Consider the following 14,005-nt stretch of genomic DNA (forward strand, 5'->3'; position numbering starts at 1 on the left):
TTCTTGCATGACAAGACCTAGATGTTGGATGTCCCACGTGTCGGCAAAAGGAGGAAGAACTCGACCAAATCTTCTCCACATTTAGACCGGAGGAGTAGGAAACACGGCAAGCCCTGTGCCTACATCATACTACGTACAAACCCACCACATGCAGTCATGCTATCACCATATTTCTTGGCCTCTGTGCGACACCTAGCTCTAGTTGATCTGACTAGAACTAACTATTGGTTGGCTCTATGTGATGTGGCAACTTCATACTACTACGGATGTTGGTTATACTACTACGGCACTAACACTCCAAGAAGTGAGCCGAAAACCATTTATAAATTGAGTTTATGACATGCATATGCAAATGTACCATTCATTACATACAACAAGTCATCAACACACAACGACAACGAGGATAGATGTTGGACTATAGATTAGTTCCAACAAAACATTCTAGTAAATACTAAAGTTTTCATCACACAACAAATAACAAGCAATGAAATGAACTTCAGCTCAACCAATCCTCGACGTTGGAAACACTTGCTATGAACCAGAAGTGATTCTCTAGGAAGGGGCAGCTACTGTTAATCTCGAGACCAACTTAGGGCGATCATCCAGGCTGAAAGCGGCCTATGTCAAGACGCATATTGTGATAGCCACGACAGGGAACCATAGCAATGTCCGAGGTATAGATAAAGTTGCTTCTCATAAATGGTAGTAATGTTCACTACAAAAAATACACTTCTGCGACGATACGTGTTTGTCACAGTAGGTCACATTTTTTGTCATGCATGTACATCCATGACGATTTTATGACAGAATCAAGATAGTCATACCTGTGCTGTCATAGAAGTGTTCCATGACATTACCAAAATTATCATCATGGAAGTGTCCACTTCCATGACGATAAATCACGCGTCACAGAAGTGCTTTCGTCAAGGGTGACCGACACGTGGCATCCACTATAATGGAACGCCGTTAAGCTATCGGGTCCGGTTTTGGATCCGATAACCCGTTAACAGCCCCTACCAATGGGGATTTTCCATGTGTAAAATCATCATTGGCTGGAGGAAACACGTGTCGACTCACCGTTGGGACAGATGTCATCCACTCATTGGACCCAAGGCGCCTATGATACGTTAACACATGGCACGACCCAATAGAGGCCCATTCCTATGAAAAGGCCGGCCCATTTGACTTGGTCAAAAGGTGCCAGGCCGGCCCACGGAAAGCCTGTTAACGGTTTGTTCGCATATAGCGCATTTACAGTCCGCTAACCCAAGGCCCGTTGAGACCTCTCCGAATTAGGCCCAGTACCGTCATTTGGGCCGTCCAATATGATTCCAGCCCGTTTTAACTTCCGGCCCATGTATGGCCCATGACGTCTTTCGTCCCATATGAGGCCCTTGTAACTCTTGGCCCATTAACAACCCATGGTGAAACTGGCTCGTAATGAACAGTGTATCACTTCATACCCATTAACGGCCCATTATTCCATTGGGCCATTTCCAGCCCAGGTTATCTTTCAGCCTTCTCAGGGCCCATTTATTCTTGGGCTCATTTCCAGCATTCGGTTACTTACGGCCCGTTACCGTCATTTTCTGCTTGTGGGCCAAATTCAGCCCATGGTTACCGTCGGCCCGTTTGTGGCCCGTTAATACGTTGGGCCGTTTTCATGTAAAAAAAACCGTTGGGATGTTTTCATAGAGTTATCAAATACGGCCTATTAACGGCCCGTTATGGTCCATGAATAATACGACCCATGATTGGCGAAAAGATGATACGCCCCGTAGAAGGCCCATGGATCGTATGGCCCGTAAAAGGCCCATGGATCGTACGGCCCGTAGAAGGCCCATGGATCGTACGGCCCGTAGAAGGCCCATGGATCCTACGGCCCGTATAGAAGGCCAATGGATCCTACAACCCGTAGAAGGCCCATGGAGCATATGGCCCATAGGATGCCCATGGTTACAACAGTCTGTGTGTTGCCATGATTATTTTGGTCTAGTTTCCAAAAATAGGTTATTGTGGCCACTAGAAAAACACATAAAAATAACTGCAATGACTACAAGCAAACAACTAAACAAGACAATAAGGAAATAAATAAGCAAGCAATTAACGCTAGCCTATTACCGTTATTACACATATTATATCCACTGGGCATCAAGTTCGCCACCAGTGCAAATATAGGGAACAAAGCAGCATATTACATACACTAGCCATCAAAATTGGCAACCAGTGCAAATAAACGCGGCAGCAAAACAAGAGCATAACTAAAACAACTTCAGAAGAGCTCAAGAAACGTTATCCTGGGTATCCACCATGCTGGCAATAAGCTTAGCAAGCTTATTAGCTTTGTCCTGTTTGGCGCTAAAATCCTCCAACGCTTGTTGTTGCACCAGAAAGTATGCATCTGAATGCTCCAGGGACTTCCGCAGTCCTTCCGCTTCTTGTCGCAGCACAGCTGATCGATGTCTTTCAGCTTGTAGTTGAGACTCAAGAAACCGAACTGATTCAGATAGTGAGTTTGAATAGCTTGTGCAAGCGGTAGTGGCCAGTAACTCGAACACTAAACCAAGAAAGGACTTTGGGGTTGTCTCACTGTCTTCGAGATAGTCTTCCTTAGTTGTTTTATCAGCTTTGTTGGAGACCAACAAGGATGTGTCACTATCCTGAACCTTATATGCATTACTTCCTTTACCATTGCTTAATAAGGCACTCTTCCCCAATATTCTGTCAGCATTCTAAAAGAAGAAACAAGCAGACGCATAACATGTTTAGCATGTACTACTATATGAAACTCATTTCGGTGAACCAGTTCATTAGTAAGGTGGACATGATTAAACTACCAAGTCTTCTATTGCCAAGTACTAGTACATAATAAAAGCATCAAACAAACATATATATATGTATATATATATATATGTCCTATGGTCACTGCATTGTCTTGCCAAATCAAAATAGAGACACGGTTCAAATCATATCAGTTCAAGACAAAGCAGCAGCGAAAGAATACAAAGCATGGGAAACTACACGACACAACAAGATTTCAGATGGGTACCACGGGTCTACATGTATAACAACACTATTGGCTCTGTTGTGATGCTAGTAATGTGCATGATATGAGAAGTCAAATGTATACACAATTGAAATTGAAATCAACAGAGCTATTGATAAGAGCAAACCTGTTAAAGAAACATGCGTGAACATACCTGTTGTGCCCTTGGAGTTTCGATTGGATCCTTCAATTTAAAAATAAGTTTGTATAAGTAAATACAGTGATACAAGAGCAAAGTAGTATGCACGATAGCAATCATAGTTAAAAAAGGCACGCCTAAGCGAGCGCTTAAGCGCGCCTAGGCTCCAGTCATTGGCAAAACGCATTGCGCATAACTACGCTTAATCTGTGCATAACTGCGCATAAGCATGCTCTTTGGTTAGTAAAGCGCAATGCAAAACACACAATTAACGCCTAACGCTTTTTTGAACTATGATAGCAATGGAATCTTAAATTAGAACAGTTGTTCTTCAGGTTTAGGCACTTGTTCTACATGAACAGAGTACAGTAAGACGCAAGAATATAGTACTTAAAAAATAGAAAATGAGCTCATAGACCTTACCACATTCTTGGTTCCGGACCAGTACAGAACAAGGCGTTCCCAGTGATCGTCCAGTAAATGTTTCTTAGGAGAAAGTATGGGAATTTGATGAGTTTCTTTGCCAGTGAAGTATGTTTTCTTCAAGTAATTCCGATACTTCCACCAAGCATTCTTGAAGATAGCAGAGGTATTAGCACAGGTTACCTCATCCTGAGTTTCGAAAACCGGTCCTTCTCTATAAGTATCAGTGCTGCCAATTCATCACATTTCTTACTAACGAATAAAGTGACACAGTTTAAAATAGCATTAACACAATATGGTATTGTTCAGGTCAAGGCATGGCAGGAAATGGCATTGTGAAGGAGTTGGCAGCTTCACAACACCACTAGATTACAGATCAAGAACTCATAAGTATCAATGGTTAGTGTGTTGTCAATTTATCCCATTTCAGATTGGCAAAATAAGATCACTTGCTCTGTATAGTTTAATTTACATGGTATGAAGAAGGAACTTGGTTGTACAACTGAAAACTTAAATTGAGAAGGACAAACTTTTGTTTATGAAGTACATAATAAACTTTAAACATGCAATTTGATGCAAACACCAAAAATAAACAGTTGTTGCAGTCATGCCTATCCAAATACACACAACAAAGTTTGAGGGCTTGAGAAGGTCAAACTTACATTATTGGTGAAGGCAGGCTCTATAAAGCCCTTGTCCATGCTGATGGGGGGGGGCAATTCAAGAAGTTTACCACATAATCTTCTTCATAACCATTGCCTTTATTCTATATTTTGTTAAGAGCAAATATAGATGTGACAATATAAGAAAAAATGGAGAATATTTAAGATAAGATGAAGAGGATGCTACATAACCAAGTAGCTATAAATGTAAGTACAACGATACAGGCAAAAGGTACAGCCAAGAGCAATGCAGAGCTAAACTTCTTTAGTACCATCGGTGTTATCCAACCTTATGGTAAGAGTAAATATAGATCTTATGTGTAGAAAATGGAGGGCAAAGGAAAATAAGTTGCAGAGTGATGGTACATGAACAACTACCTGTCAATATAAGTACACTAATAAAGGACAGCAGGTACTTACAAGAACAATGCAGAGCTAAAAAATTTAATTGACATTGGATATATTCTACACTAATGTAACCATTCATATAGATCAGATAATTTGGAGCGAACAATTGCTAAGCAAGTTATCATGCATACCACTGTCACATAATGAACCAGGTATGTATGCAAGTATAGTGATACATGACAACAGGTACTAAGAAGAGCAAAGCAGCGGGCAGCATATTTGCGATATCCCGTCGTTCTTTTCAAACTGGAATTCCTTTTCGAGCAGATTTCCTGCAAAAAATATCCGTAAGGCACATGCAGAAAAGTAGAAGTTCAAATTTTCATGCGATATCATAGACAGTACCTCATCCTCAGAACGAGACCAGTGCATAACAAGGTTTTTCCATTCAATGTCTTCTAAATTTAGCATAGGAGACTTCACCAGAAATTCGTTCATGGACTTGCCATCAAAGTGTGATTTCCTCAGGTAACACCGATACTGCTGCAATGCTTCCTTGAAAAGCGCAAGCAAGCTTTGTTCGTCATGACTATCCAGATTGACCGTCGCCCACTTGCAACAGTTTAATGTAAATCATTGATGTATTCAATCAGCAGAAAACAAAAAAAATAATCACCATGAATAATAACACTTACACTTAAGTGGGACAAGAAGATGTGAAAATGGTGTTTGTCTTCACTATAATCTTCCCATGATGGGAATATATGCACGTAGTCCCTAACAACATTGAAAGCATTGTCTTTTAAACAGGGAATAACTGGAACGGGGTTCCAATCTGCAGGATTTGGCCGTCTCTGCAGTTGGGATAGGTCTTCGGCCGATGGACTTGCTATACTTTTTGCTAGAGTGGGATTTTTCTGTGATACGGCTGGTGCTATGGCAACTGAAATCGGCATACCTTTTGCTAGAGTGCAGGTCCTGTGTGGTGGGGCTAGTGGTGTGGCCAGTGAAGTATGTGTATAGTCTGCTGGAGTCGGTCCTACGTTTTGTGTCACTGGTTGTACAACCAATATAAGTGGGGTGATGTCTGATTTCTCCAGCACAACCACATTTTTCAAGGACTTTGCTGGTGCTCCTTCAGGTTCGGCAATCACCCTCTTCCTTTTTGATGTCTGATGCACAAGAAGATCATTTGAGTGAAAAAACATGGTACGGTGACAGATGGAATATGTATTGATAATGGATGGGCATGGCATCTCGACATATATGATGAGTAAACTAAGCAGATGGCGGTGCAACAAAGTAGAAGAAATGCAAGACAACATATGCAAGATACGCGCAATCAATAAAACCTTGCCAAATTAGAACATGCACCTTGATGGGTGAATAGGACATGCCATCTTCCTTTGACTCCTCGAGGTTAGAATAGTCATTAGGATCATATTCTGAACAAGAATCAACAGGTGGGGAGCATATGAGTTTCATTGCATCCAGAATGGCACTCAATGCCTTGGTGCCAATTTTGTAAGTCATTGGAGTGTTTAGCTTCAAGAGTGGACTGCTGCTAGTGCGACACAAAGTAGCAACACAGATCATAGTGTACATATAACGGGAAAACCATAAGCATCAGAGTAAAATCAGCAAAGTGGAACTTGCTGAAATATATGTGCTAGTATTGCCGGTACGGCTAGAAAGGCTTCGGATACCAGCTCTCTTCAGCTGAAGGTGCAGTACTATTAATATCAGTGTAACTCTCAAAGGCGACACAGCTCCCCGCATTTCCTTGCTATTCTTATAGGATTCAAGTGGGCAGGCCACTACAAATCCTATTCCCATGTTTACAAAATCCTACGAATCAAAGAGGCCCGAAGAGTTCAAAGTGTCCATCACAACCGACCGTATAGACCTCTACACTGCAAATGTCCCTGCTCATCTTCACTACAAGGAACATACTGTACTACTATCATACTCCCTCCGTTCCAAAATATATGTCTTGGTAGAGATTTCCACTATGGATCACATACATATGTATCCAGATACATTTTAGAGTGTAGATTCACTCATTTTGCTCCATATGTAGTCCATGGTGGAATCTATACAAAGACTTGTATTTAGGAACAGAGAGAGTACTTATTAAAGAAGAACGAAAGAGGAACATGCTAAAGAAGAGCAAGCATATTTTGGATAATAAAATGTTCGTTGCGCAGTGCCCACACATGATGAACCAGTGCGCATTAAGAAAGCAACTCCCTGTTGTCTCTCTATATGTGGTGCACGTGCTTTTTCGAAAGTAAAGTAGTACCATTAGCCGACCAATTAAATGTTATCTGTTTTAGTAATATCAGCATCATATCAGATTCGTACTTGAGCAACAAGTTTGGAATTATGAGTGGCACGTTGTTTAGCTTGATGGGTTCAGGAGCAGTGCTAAGAAGGTATGATGATGGTACTTAATATAAAGGCATGTCTGCATGCAAGTCGCGTGACTTTTGTCATTTGGGTCAGTCGACCATTTCAGGCGGTTGGATGAAGATCCTACGTCTCCTAACCCTTCTTCTTCCTCATCTCTGATTCTTCCCATACAGAACACCGCATGGGCCGCCGGCCGGACCACCGACCCCCACTGCCTGTGTTCCTCTGCCACCCCCACCCCCACCTCGCCCCCACCCGCGTCGAGTTTTCTTCGTTCGGTGAGGCCCCACCACCGCCCCACAACCACCGCCCGCACAACCACCGTCCCCACCCGAGACCCTTCGTTCGCACCAGCGAACTCCAGCAAGCTCTGACAAATCGACTGACCCAATTTTTAAATTTAGTCTATTGTGATTTAACTAGTGTGGAATATAAAAGGGGAAAACCATAATCATTGGGAGTATAGTGTTGAGCGTGCCATGGCGGATCTGAAGGTGCAAACCGGACAAAGGCAACTTCGCAACCAATGTTTGCTTTCAACTAGCAAGTAAGTGATGGACAAGAAATCAGAGTAAAGCAGTGGCGATCTATTTTCTTGCTGTGATAAATAAGTTGAGAAGATATGAAAGAGTACCGCCTCTGGTGCGGCGCCGTGTATGCATCTGCTGAGAATTTGACGGTGCTGCGGTAGCGATGGCTGTTGGCGGTGTGGAAGAAGATCTAGGAGGGTAGACGGTGGTGGCGGGGCGCGGTGGAGAGATGGTCGTAGGAGCGGCGCCGGCAAGGTGGACGACGGCGGGGATGAAGCGAGAGGACGGGATGCAAGGATCCCGGTCCAAAGCCGTGGATGAGAGAGGTCGATCTCTCGTAATGGACGGCAGCGTCGGGGTATCAGCTCCAGCATGGTGGAGGAGGACGGTGGTGGATGGGGTGGCGGACGGAGGAGGCTGGGGTGGAGAGGGTGTTTTGGCGCTCACGGAGTACGAATGGGGAAATGGAGGTAGAGAGGAAGGGGGGAACCATGTCTTCAGGGCGCGCTTGTCTCAAATGCGAGGAAATTTACAAACTTAGCCCCTGTTTCAAATTTCCTACATCACAACAATATTAGTTGGTTGGGGATAGGACGGTAATCTCGCATACACCGAATATTTGCCGACGAGAGTTTGTTTTTGGCGCCCACCGTGTATGAATGGGGGAGGGAGTCGATTTCGGCCGAGGACACACTGTGTTTTAGTGCCCACCGTGTATGAATCTGGGTGAGAGGCGGTTATGTCACGTTTGAGTGAAATTACAAACCTACCCCTATCGAAACCTATAGAAATCGAGCAGATAGGCTTTGTGTGGCAGGGATAGGCAGTAGTAATTTCCATCTCATAGATTTTGGTTTCGGGCGGTTACTGCGACTTTCCCCGCTTCATTCAAATTTTGCAGAGTGCATGTTTACCGTGCCAACTCAATTTGAATCCTGTTTGTATTCTATTTTTTCGAGCGGGATCCATTTTCGATTGGAATAAAATTCTATATGCATCATTTTTTATATATACTTTCAAAAGCACAACAAAGAATTCTGCTCCTTTATATGTATAATATGATTTACAAATACAATGATCTCAAAATCATAAGGTTGAATTCAAAAAATTAAACCAAATTATGTTCTACTAAAATGTATGGATCAGTAATATCTACATATTAAATAACATAGATGCGCGTGAATTCATATGAGTATGCATGTTTGATAGATCAATTTTGGTTCGAGTATGGATTACATGTATCATCATCTCGAATTCAAATATTTGAATCCCTTTTATGTTCACTCCTTTCACGCCCATCTCTCGCGCATGCATGCTCCTTCATGTAGCTATCACTCTCTTTTCTCCAGCTCACCCGCACGCTCACTTCATGTTTCTCCTATCCTCGCAAACATGGTCTCTCGACGTCTCCCTTGAGAAGTGTCACACTCTCCCTATCATTATACATTACACGGTTTTCATTATCTTTCACGTCTCTACCGTTCTCTCGTATCACTAGGTACCTAAGCTTTCTTTTTCACCGCCACACACATAGTCTCCAGTCGTCTTTCACTTTGTCTTTCTCTCTATGGGGTTCTCTCACACACCCTATATGTCTCTAGAGATAAATCATACCACTAAAATTACTCTCTCTCTCTCTCCTGTAGACAAAACATTTGTTGCGGTCTCCTTTTCGTCTCCATCCCAGACTGACATTATTCATTTGTTTACCGATCAGACAAAATCCCCCCTCTCTCTCACACACACACACCACTCCTGCTTCCACTTCCCTTCCCGACTACCATCTCTCTCTCACACACAAAACTCTCGCTTTCGCACCCCGACTCATATTTCTCTCACAAACATTTATCGACTAGCCTCTAGATAGGTTTATACACCCGCACACTCGTGCTTCCACTATCGCATACATGTCTCTCTCCCGCTCGTTGTATCTATGTAGATTTTTCTTCCCTTCTTGAGACACGCCCTCTCGATCGTGCACACACACACTATCGCCTCATTTTAAGCTGATACCTCTCGCACACACACTCTTTGTGTCTTTGTCACACATGCACTCCATCCTCCTCCTCTCTCCCTCTCTCTCTCTCTCTCACATGGGCTTTTTGCAACAACTAGCAAGATGCCCATGCGTTGCACGGAACATCAAGATGCATTGTATGAGTAGCTTATCTTGTGGGAGAAAAGGATGAACAAGGGAAGGCCTTATTTGCAAGTGTGGAGAGGGGTGTGGGTATCTTTTTGCAAAATTGCCATAGTTTCCTTCCTATCCGTCAGATATAGATCGGACGGCCTATATTGTAGGATGGCAGGCACACGATCATCACCGACTATGCTTTTTATAAGAGTAGGGATAAAAACAGAGTTGGTGATGATGGTGGGCCTGCCATCCTACAATATAGGCCATCCGATTTATATCTGACGGATAGGAAGGAAACTATGGCAATTTACCAGCACTCCTCTCCACATTTGCAGATAAGGCCTTCCCTCGTTCATTCTTTTCTCCCACAAGATCTTGATGTTCCGTGCAACGCACGGGCATCTTGCTAGTAAGAGTAGAAATTAGACATATACCTCTTCTCGAATCTTGAAACCAACAACATTCCTCCCTTATCTCATCAAACCCGCCAAAGGAATATATTTTGAGTGAAACATAACATATTTTTAGTGATATACGTATTTCAAAACTAGACTTTTTTCTATCAAATCGGTGAATATGTATTAATCTACTCAGATCGTGTGGCAACGCATGGGCACATTGCTAGTAGTTATTATAATTTTTTGGACACCAGACAAACGGTGGAGTACATATACGAAGAGAAGAGGCGCACGCACGCAGTCGGTCTCTCGCTGCCTCGCATACATGAGTGTTACGTAAAGGCAACGTTAACAAATAAACCCTAAAACCCTAGGTGCATGATTGCTGCATTCGCAGGTACCGGGTATGTGGTGGAGCGCACCTTTGTAGGAATAGTCAGCTCGCGTGATAATTTGATCCATAGGAGTTGATGGTCTGGACCACAGGTGAACGACTTGGAGGAGGTGGCTCGCCAGTTGCCACAGATCGAGTAGCCACGTTTAAAATATCATTTTTTAGCGGGGTTAAGAGTTTCGATTTTCAACGGCGCGTTATAAGTACTAAGTAGTTTTTAGAATGATTGGTATGGAGCGAAAATGGAATTCATAGTACTACATACCTCCTTGGCGTATGGTTGTATGGGTTTATGTTGCAAGATGTTGAACCTGGTAGTTCTAGGGCAAATATTATGGTTTAGATTTAGATGTGGGTTTCCAGTAATGAAAATCGGAAGGGGGGAACCCTTCTTTGATTAAAAAAAACTACTACCTCCGTTCTGGTTTACTAGTCCCCATCGTATTTTGGGTCAAAGTTTGTCCATGAATTTTACTTGTAAAATGTGAATGGAAAATGAGATTTTGTTATACCCAAACAAAAAAGGACTGGAGGAAGTGATTGCTCTAACACAGATGCGACCTCTCATAGCGCAGGCATTGAACCGGCGCGCCGGCCAAGAGGGCCCCACTCGCTGCAGGCCCGGCTGAAGACGCCTCCTCGCCGCATGCAACCGGCTTCAGACTGCCCCGCCTGCCTTCATTGAATCCGCGTGTGTACCGGCAACACGTCCTTCCGCTAGCCGATCGGCAATTTAGAACACAAAAAATGACCAAAATATAATTAATTACGCATGGTCTTGACTTGTTGTGCTCGCAATGGTAGCAGGAACTAAGGTTTTTCTTTATTCATAACTCTCCTCAATTTTTTTGGCTTTGAAGCGAATCATGGTTGTGGACATTATGTATCAATGTGCAGATATCTGTGAACATGAGTTTGATGTGGAAGTTGAACTTGGAATGTAGGGCTTGCGCGTGAACTATACCATGTCAAATGCTTCGTCTATTATTGTTTGGAAAGTAATTGTTGTTATTACATGACCCAAAAAAAATATTTTGTGCCACATCAGTAGATGCACGGACATCACAACAGGCATGCTGACTGGATAAACATTTGGACCTAGCTACTATGAAGGAAATTTTGTATTGACAATAGTTTTAGATAGCAGGAGATGCCCAGCCTACTCTGCCTCTGCTGGCTTAATTCTGGCTTCTTCCATCTCTTCTTTGGCATGGGTGAAGAGAGCATCTGATTGCTCTTTTCGCTTCTTCAGGAAATCAGCTACATTCTCAAGGGCTGCTGCACACTTTCTTTCAGCCTTTACTAGAGCCACGAGGACACGAACTAACGACTCCACCTGGCTTGTGTGTAATCCAACATCATCTAGGAATTTGCACCTTGTGTCTAATCCAACATCATTAGGGAACTGGCACCTTGTGTGTAATCCAGCCTCATTTTGGAAACATGATCTCGAGGTTGACCATACTTCCCTCCTTGCAGGAACTGCATCCTGACATGAAGTTACTCCCTCCGTTTCTTTTTAGTTCGTGTATAAGATTTGGTCAAAGTCAAACTATGTAAAGTTTGACTAGCTCTACAGGAGAAAATATCAATATTCATACTATGAAATCAATATTACTATATGCATGATGAAATTAATTTTCATAATATATAACTTTAGTATTGTAGATGTTGATATTTTTTACTAAAAATTGGTCAAACTTTACAACGCTCGACTTTGACCAAATCTTATATGCAGACTAAAAAGAAACAGAGGGAGTACTTCTTTTTTAGATCAATACTAGCAACCCAGATCCATTTAGTAGAAGCCAGATAAACATAACTCGGAGAAGTGAATTCAAAAGGAAAAAATATAAAAACAGACTACAAGGTGAGAACACCCACTTCCTACATCAAGCTAAAAAAGAAAACATTAGGACGATTAAGACTCTTCTTATTACACATCGAAGAACACGAGGCTTAAGAGAAACAAAAACTACAACATATACACATCAAAGAACACAAGGCTAAACGAAAGTAATTAAAAGGGTGTTACTTACCAAAGCTCGTTTTACAGGTTCAGTGCAGCTCCTCTTTAACTTGTCACACTCCTTGAAGATGTCCCCAATATCCCATGTTTGGTCTTCATTGCTCCTTTGCATGTTCGCACTCGTGGTTTTAAAATCTCAACATGGCAAGAAAAATATACTACTAGTAATACTCGCGCATCTTGTGGGCAACATTGAAGCACTCGTCTGCCATGCTAGATCATCTCCAACAGAATCGCAACGCGTGACGCTTTAAAAAAGCATTTATAGTGCTGAGATCGAGAAGTAGAGATAGAGAGTAGAGACTAGAGAGTAGAGGATAGTTCTCAGCATAGATAAATAAAAAATAGATTATTCAACTACTCCTCGTCGTCCGACTCCTCCTCGGTGATGTCCTCCTCCAATGTCTGACTGTAGGTGTGAAGATACCGATCGTCGTCGGATATCCAGGGCGACGCTGCTCCTAGCCTCAAGTTGAATTGAGTGTCTGCTTTTCTCCTATGCTTGTCCTCGCGATAGGCGGCTCGCTCCACCCTCCTCTTATCCCTCTCCGCCCTCCTTTGTGCGTAGAACTCGCGCTCGTTGATGATGTCCTGTGGGAAGCGTTGGCACCACAGCGCCATGGCTTCCTCGTCCATCTCGTTGATGCGGAGACGGTGCTCCCACCTCCGGTTTTCGCGATGATCCTCGTCGGTGATAAACCATGGCAGAGGCACGAGCTCCTGTGCCCGCTCCCATGTCGACATGTTGGGGAAGTTCAATGTTCTATGAGGCCACCGGAGGCGCCACGCCGCCGCGCCGTACGCGCGGGCGGCCTCGTTGGCGGTGTCGAAATTGGCGAGGCCGAGGCGCATCCCACGGAACCGGATCTCGGCGGAGAAGCCGCCGGAGGGGCACGCGCGGACGCCGCGGTATCCCCAAGTTTCCCAGCGACGCGGCGGCATGGTGGCACGACGGCGGCGAGGCGAGAAAGAGCGGTGGTGAGGCACGGAGCGGGGAGAGAGCAGTGGCAAGGCACACGGCGGTGGGAGGGCGTTGGATTTTATAAAGCGCGCCAGACGCCGCACGCCAAAACTAGCGCACGCCCAGCCGCTTTTCCCCCGCACGCGCAATCCTTTCCCGATGCCTCTGCTATCTCTACTCTCTTCTCTACTGTTATATTTATTTTATATTTAATATTTATCTCTACTTCTCTACTCTCTACTTTTTTTCCTTTCTCTACTCTTATAAAAAAACGAAGTTGGTGATGATGGTGTGCCTGCCATCCTGCAATATAGGCCGTCCGATTTATATCTGACAGATAGGAAGGAAACAATGGCAATTTTACAAAAAGATACCCACACCCCTCTCCAGATTTGCAAATAAGGCCTTCCCTCGTTCATCCTTTTCTCCCACAAGATAAACTACTCATACAAATGCATCTTGCTAGTTCTAAAAAACATTCCATCATTTGCCACACTACTGGTTGCAGATGAAAAACCTACCCCAA

The 14,005-nt window shown here is 43.5% G+C and overlaps 1 protein-coding gene across 1 annotated transcript; it reads right to left on the reverse strand.

Annotated features, from left to right (window-relative positions):
- Positions 1 to 12,875: 12,875 nt before the first annotated feature.
- On the reverse strand, positions 12,876 to 13,460 carry LOC125536463 (uncharacterized). The gene has a single exon (XM_048699690.2). The coding sequence runs from the start codon at positions 13,458 to 13,460 to the stop codon at positions 12,876 to 12,878; it is 585 nt and encodes a 194-aa protein (XP_048555647.2).
- Positions 13,461 to 14,005: the final 545 nt, after the last annotated feature.

The sequence above is a fragment of the Triticum urartu genome, chromosome 2A (genome assembly GCF_056163025.1).
Source record: "Triticum urartu cultivar PI428250 chromosome 2A, HENAU_Tu73, whole genome shotgun sequence".
Lineage (NCBI taxonomy): Eukaryota > Viridiplantae > Streptophyta > Magnoliopsida > Poales > Poaceae > Triticum > Triticum urartu.

Excerpts from the sequence above, each read along its gene's own strand:
- LOC125536463 (XM_048699690.2), bottom strand. The coding sequence starts at position 13,460 with ATGCCGCCGCGTCGCTGGGAAACTTGGGGATACCGCGGCGTCCGCGCG.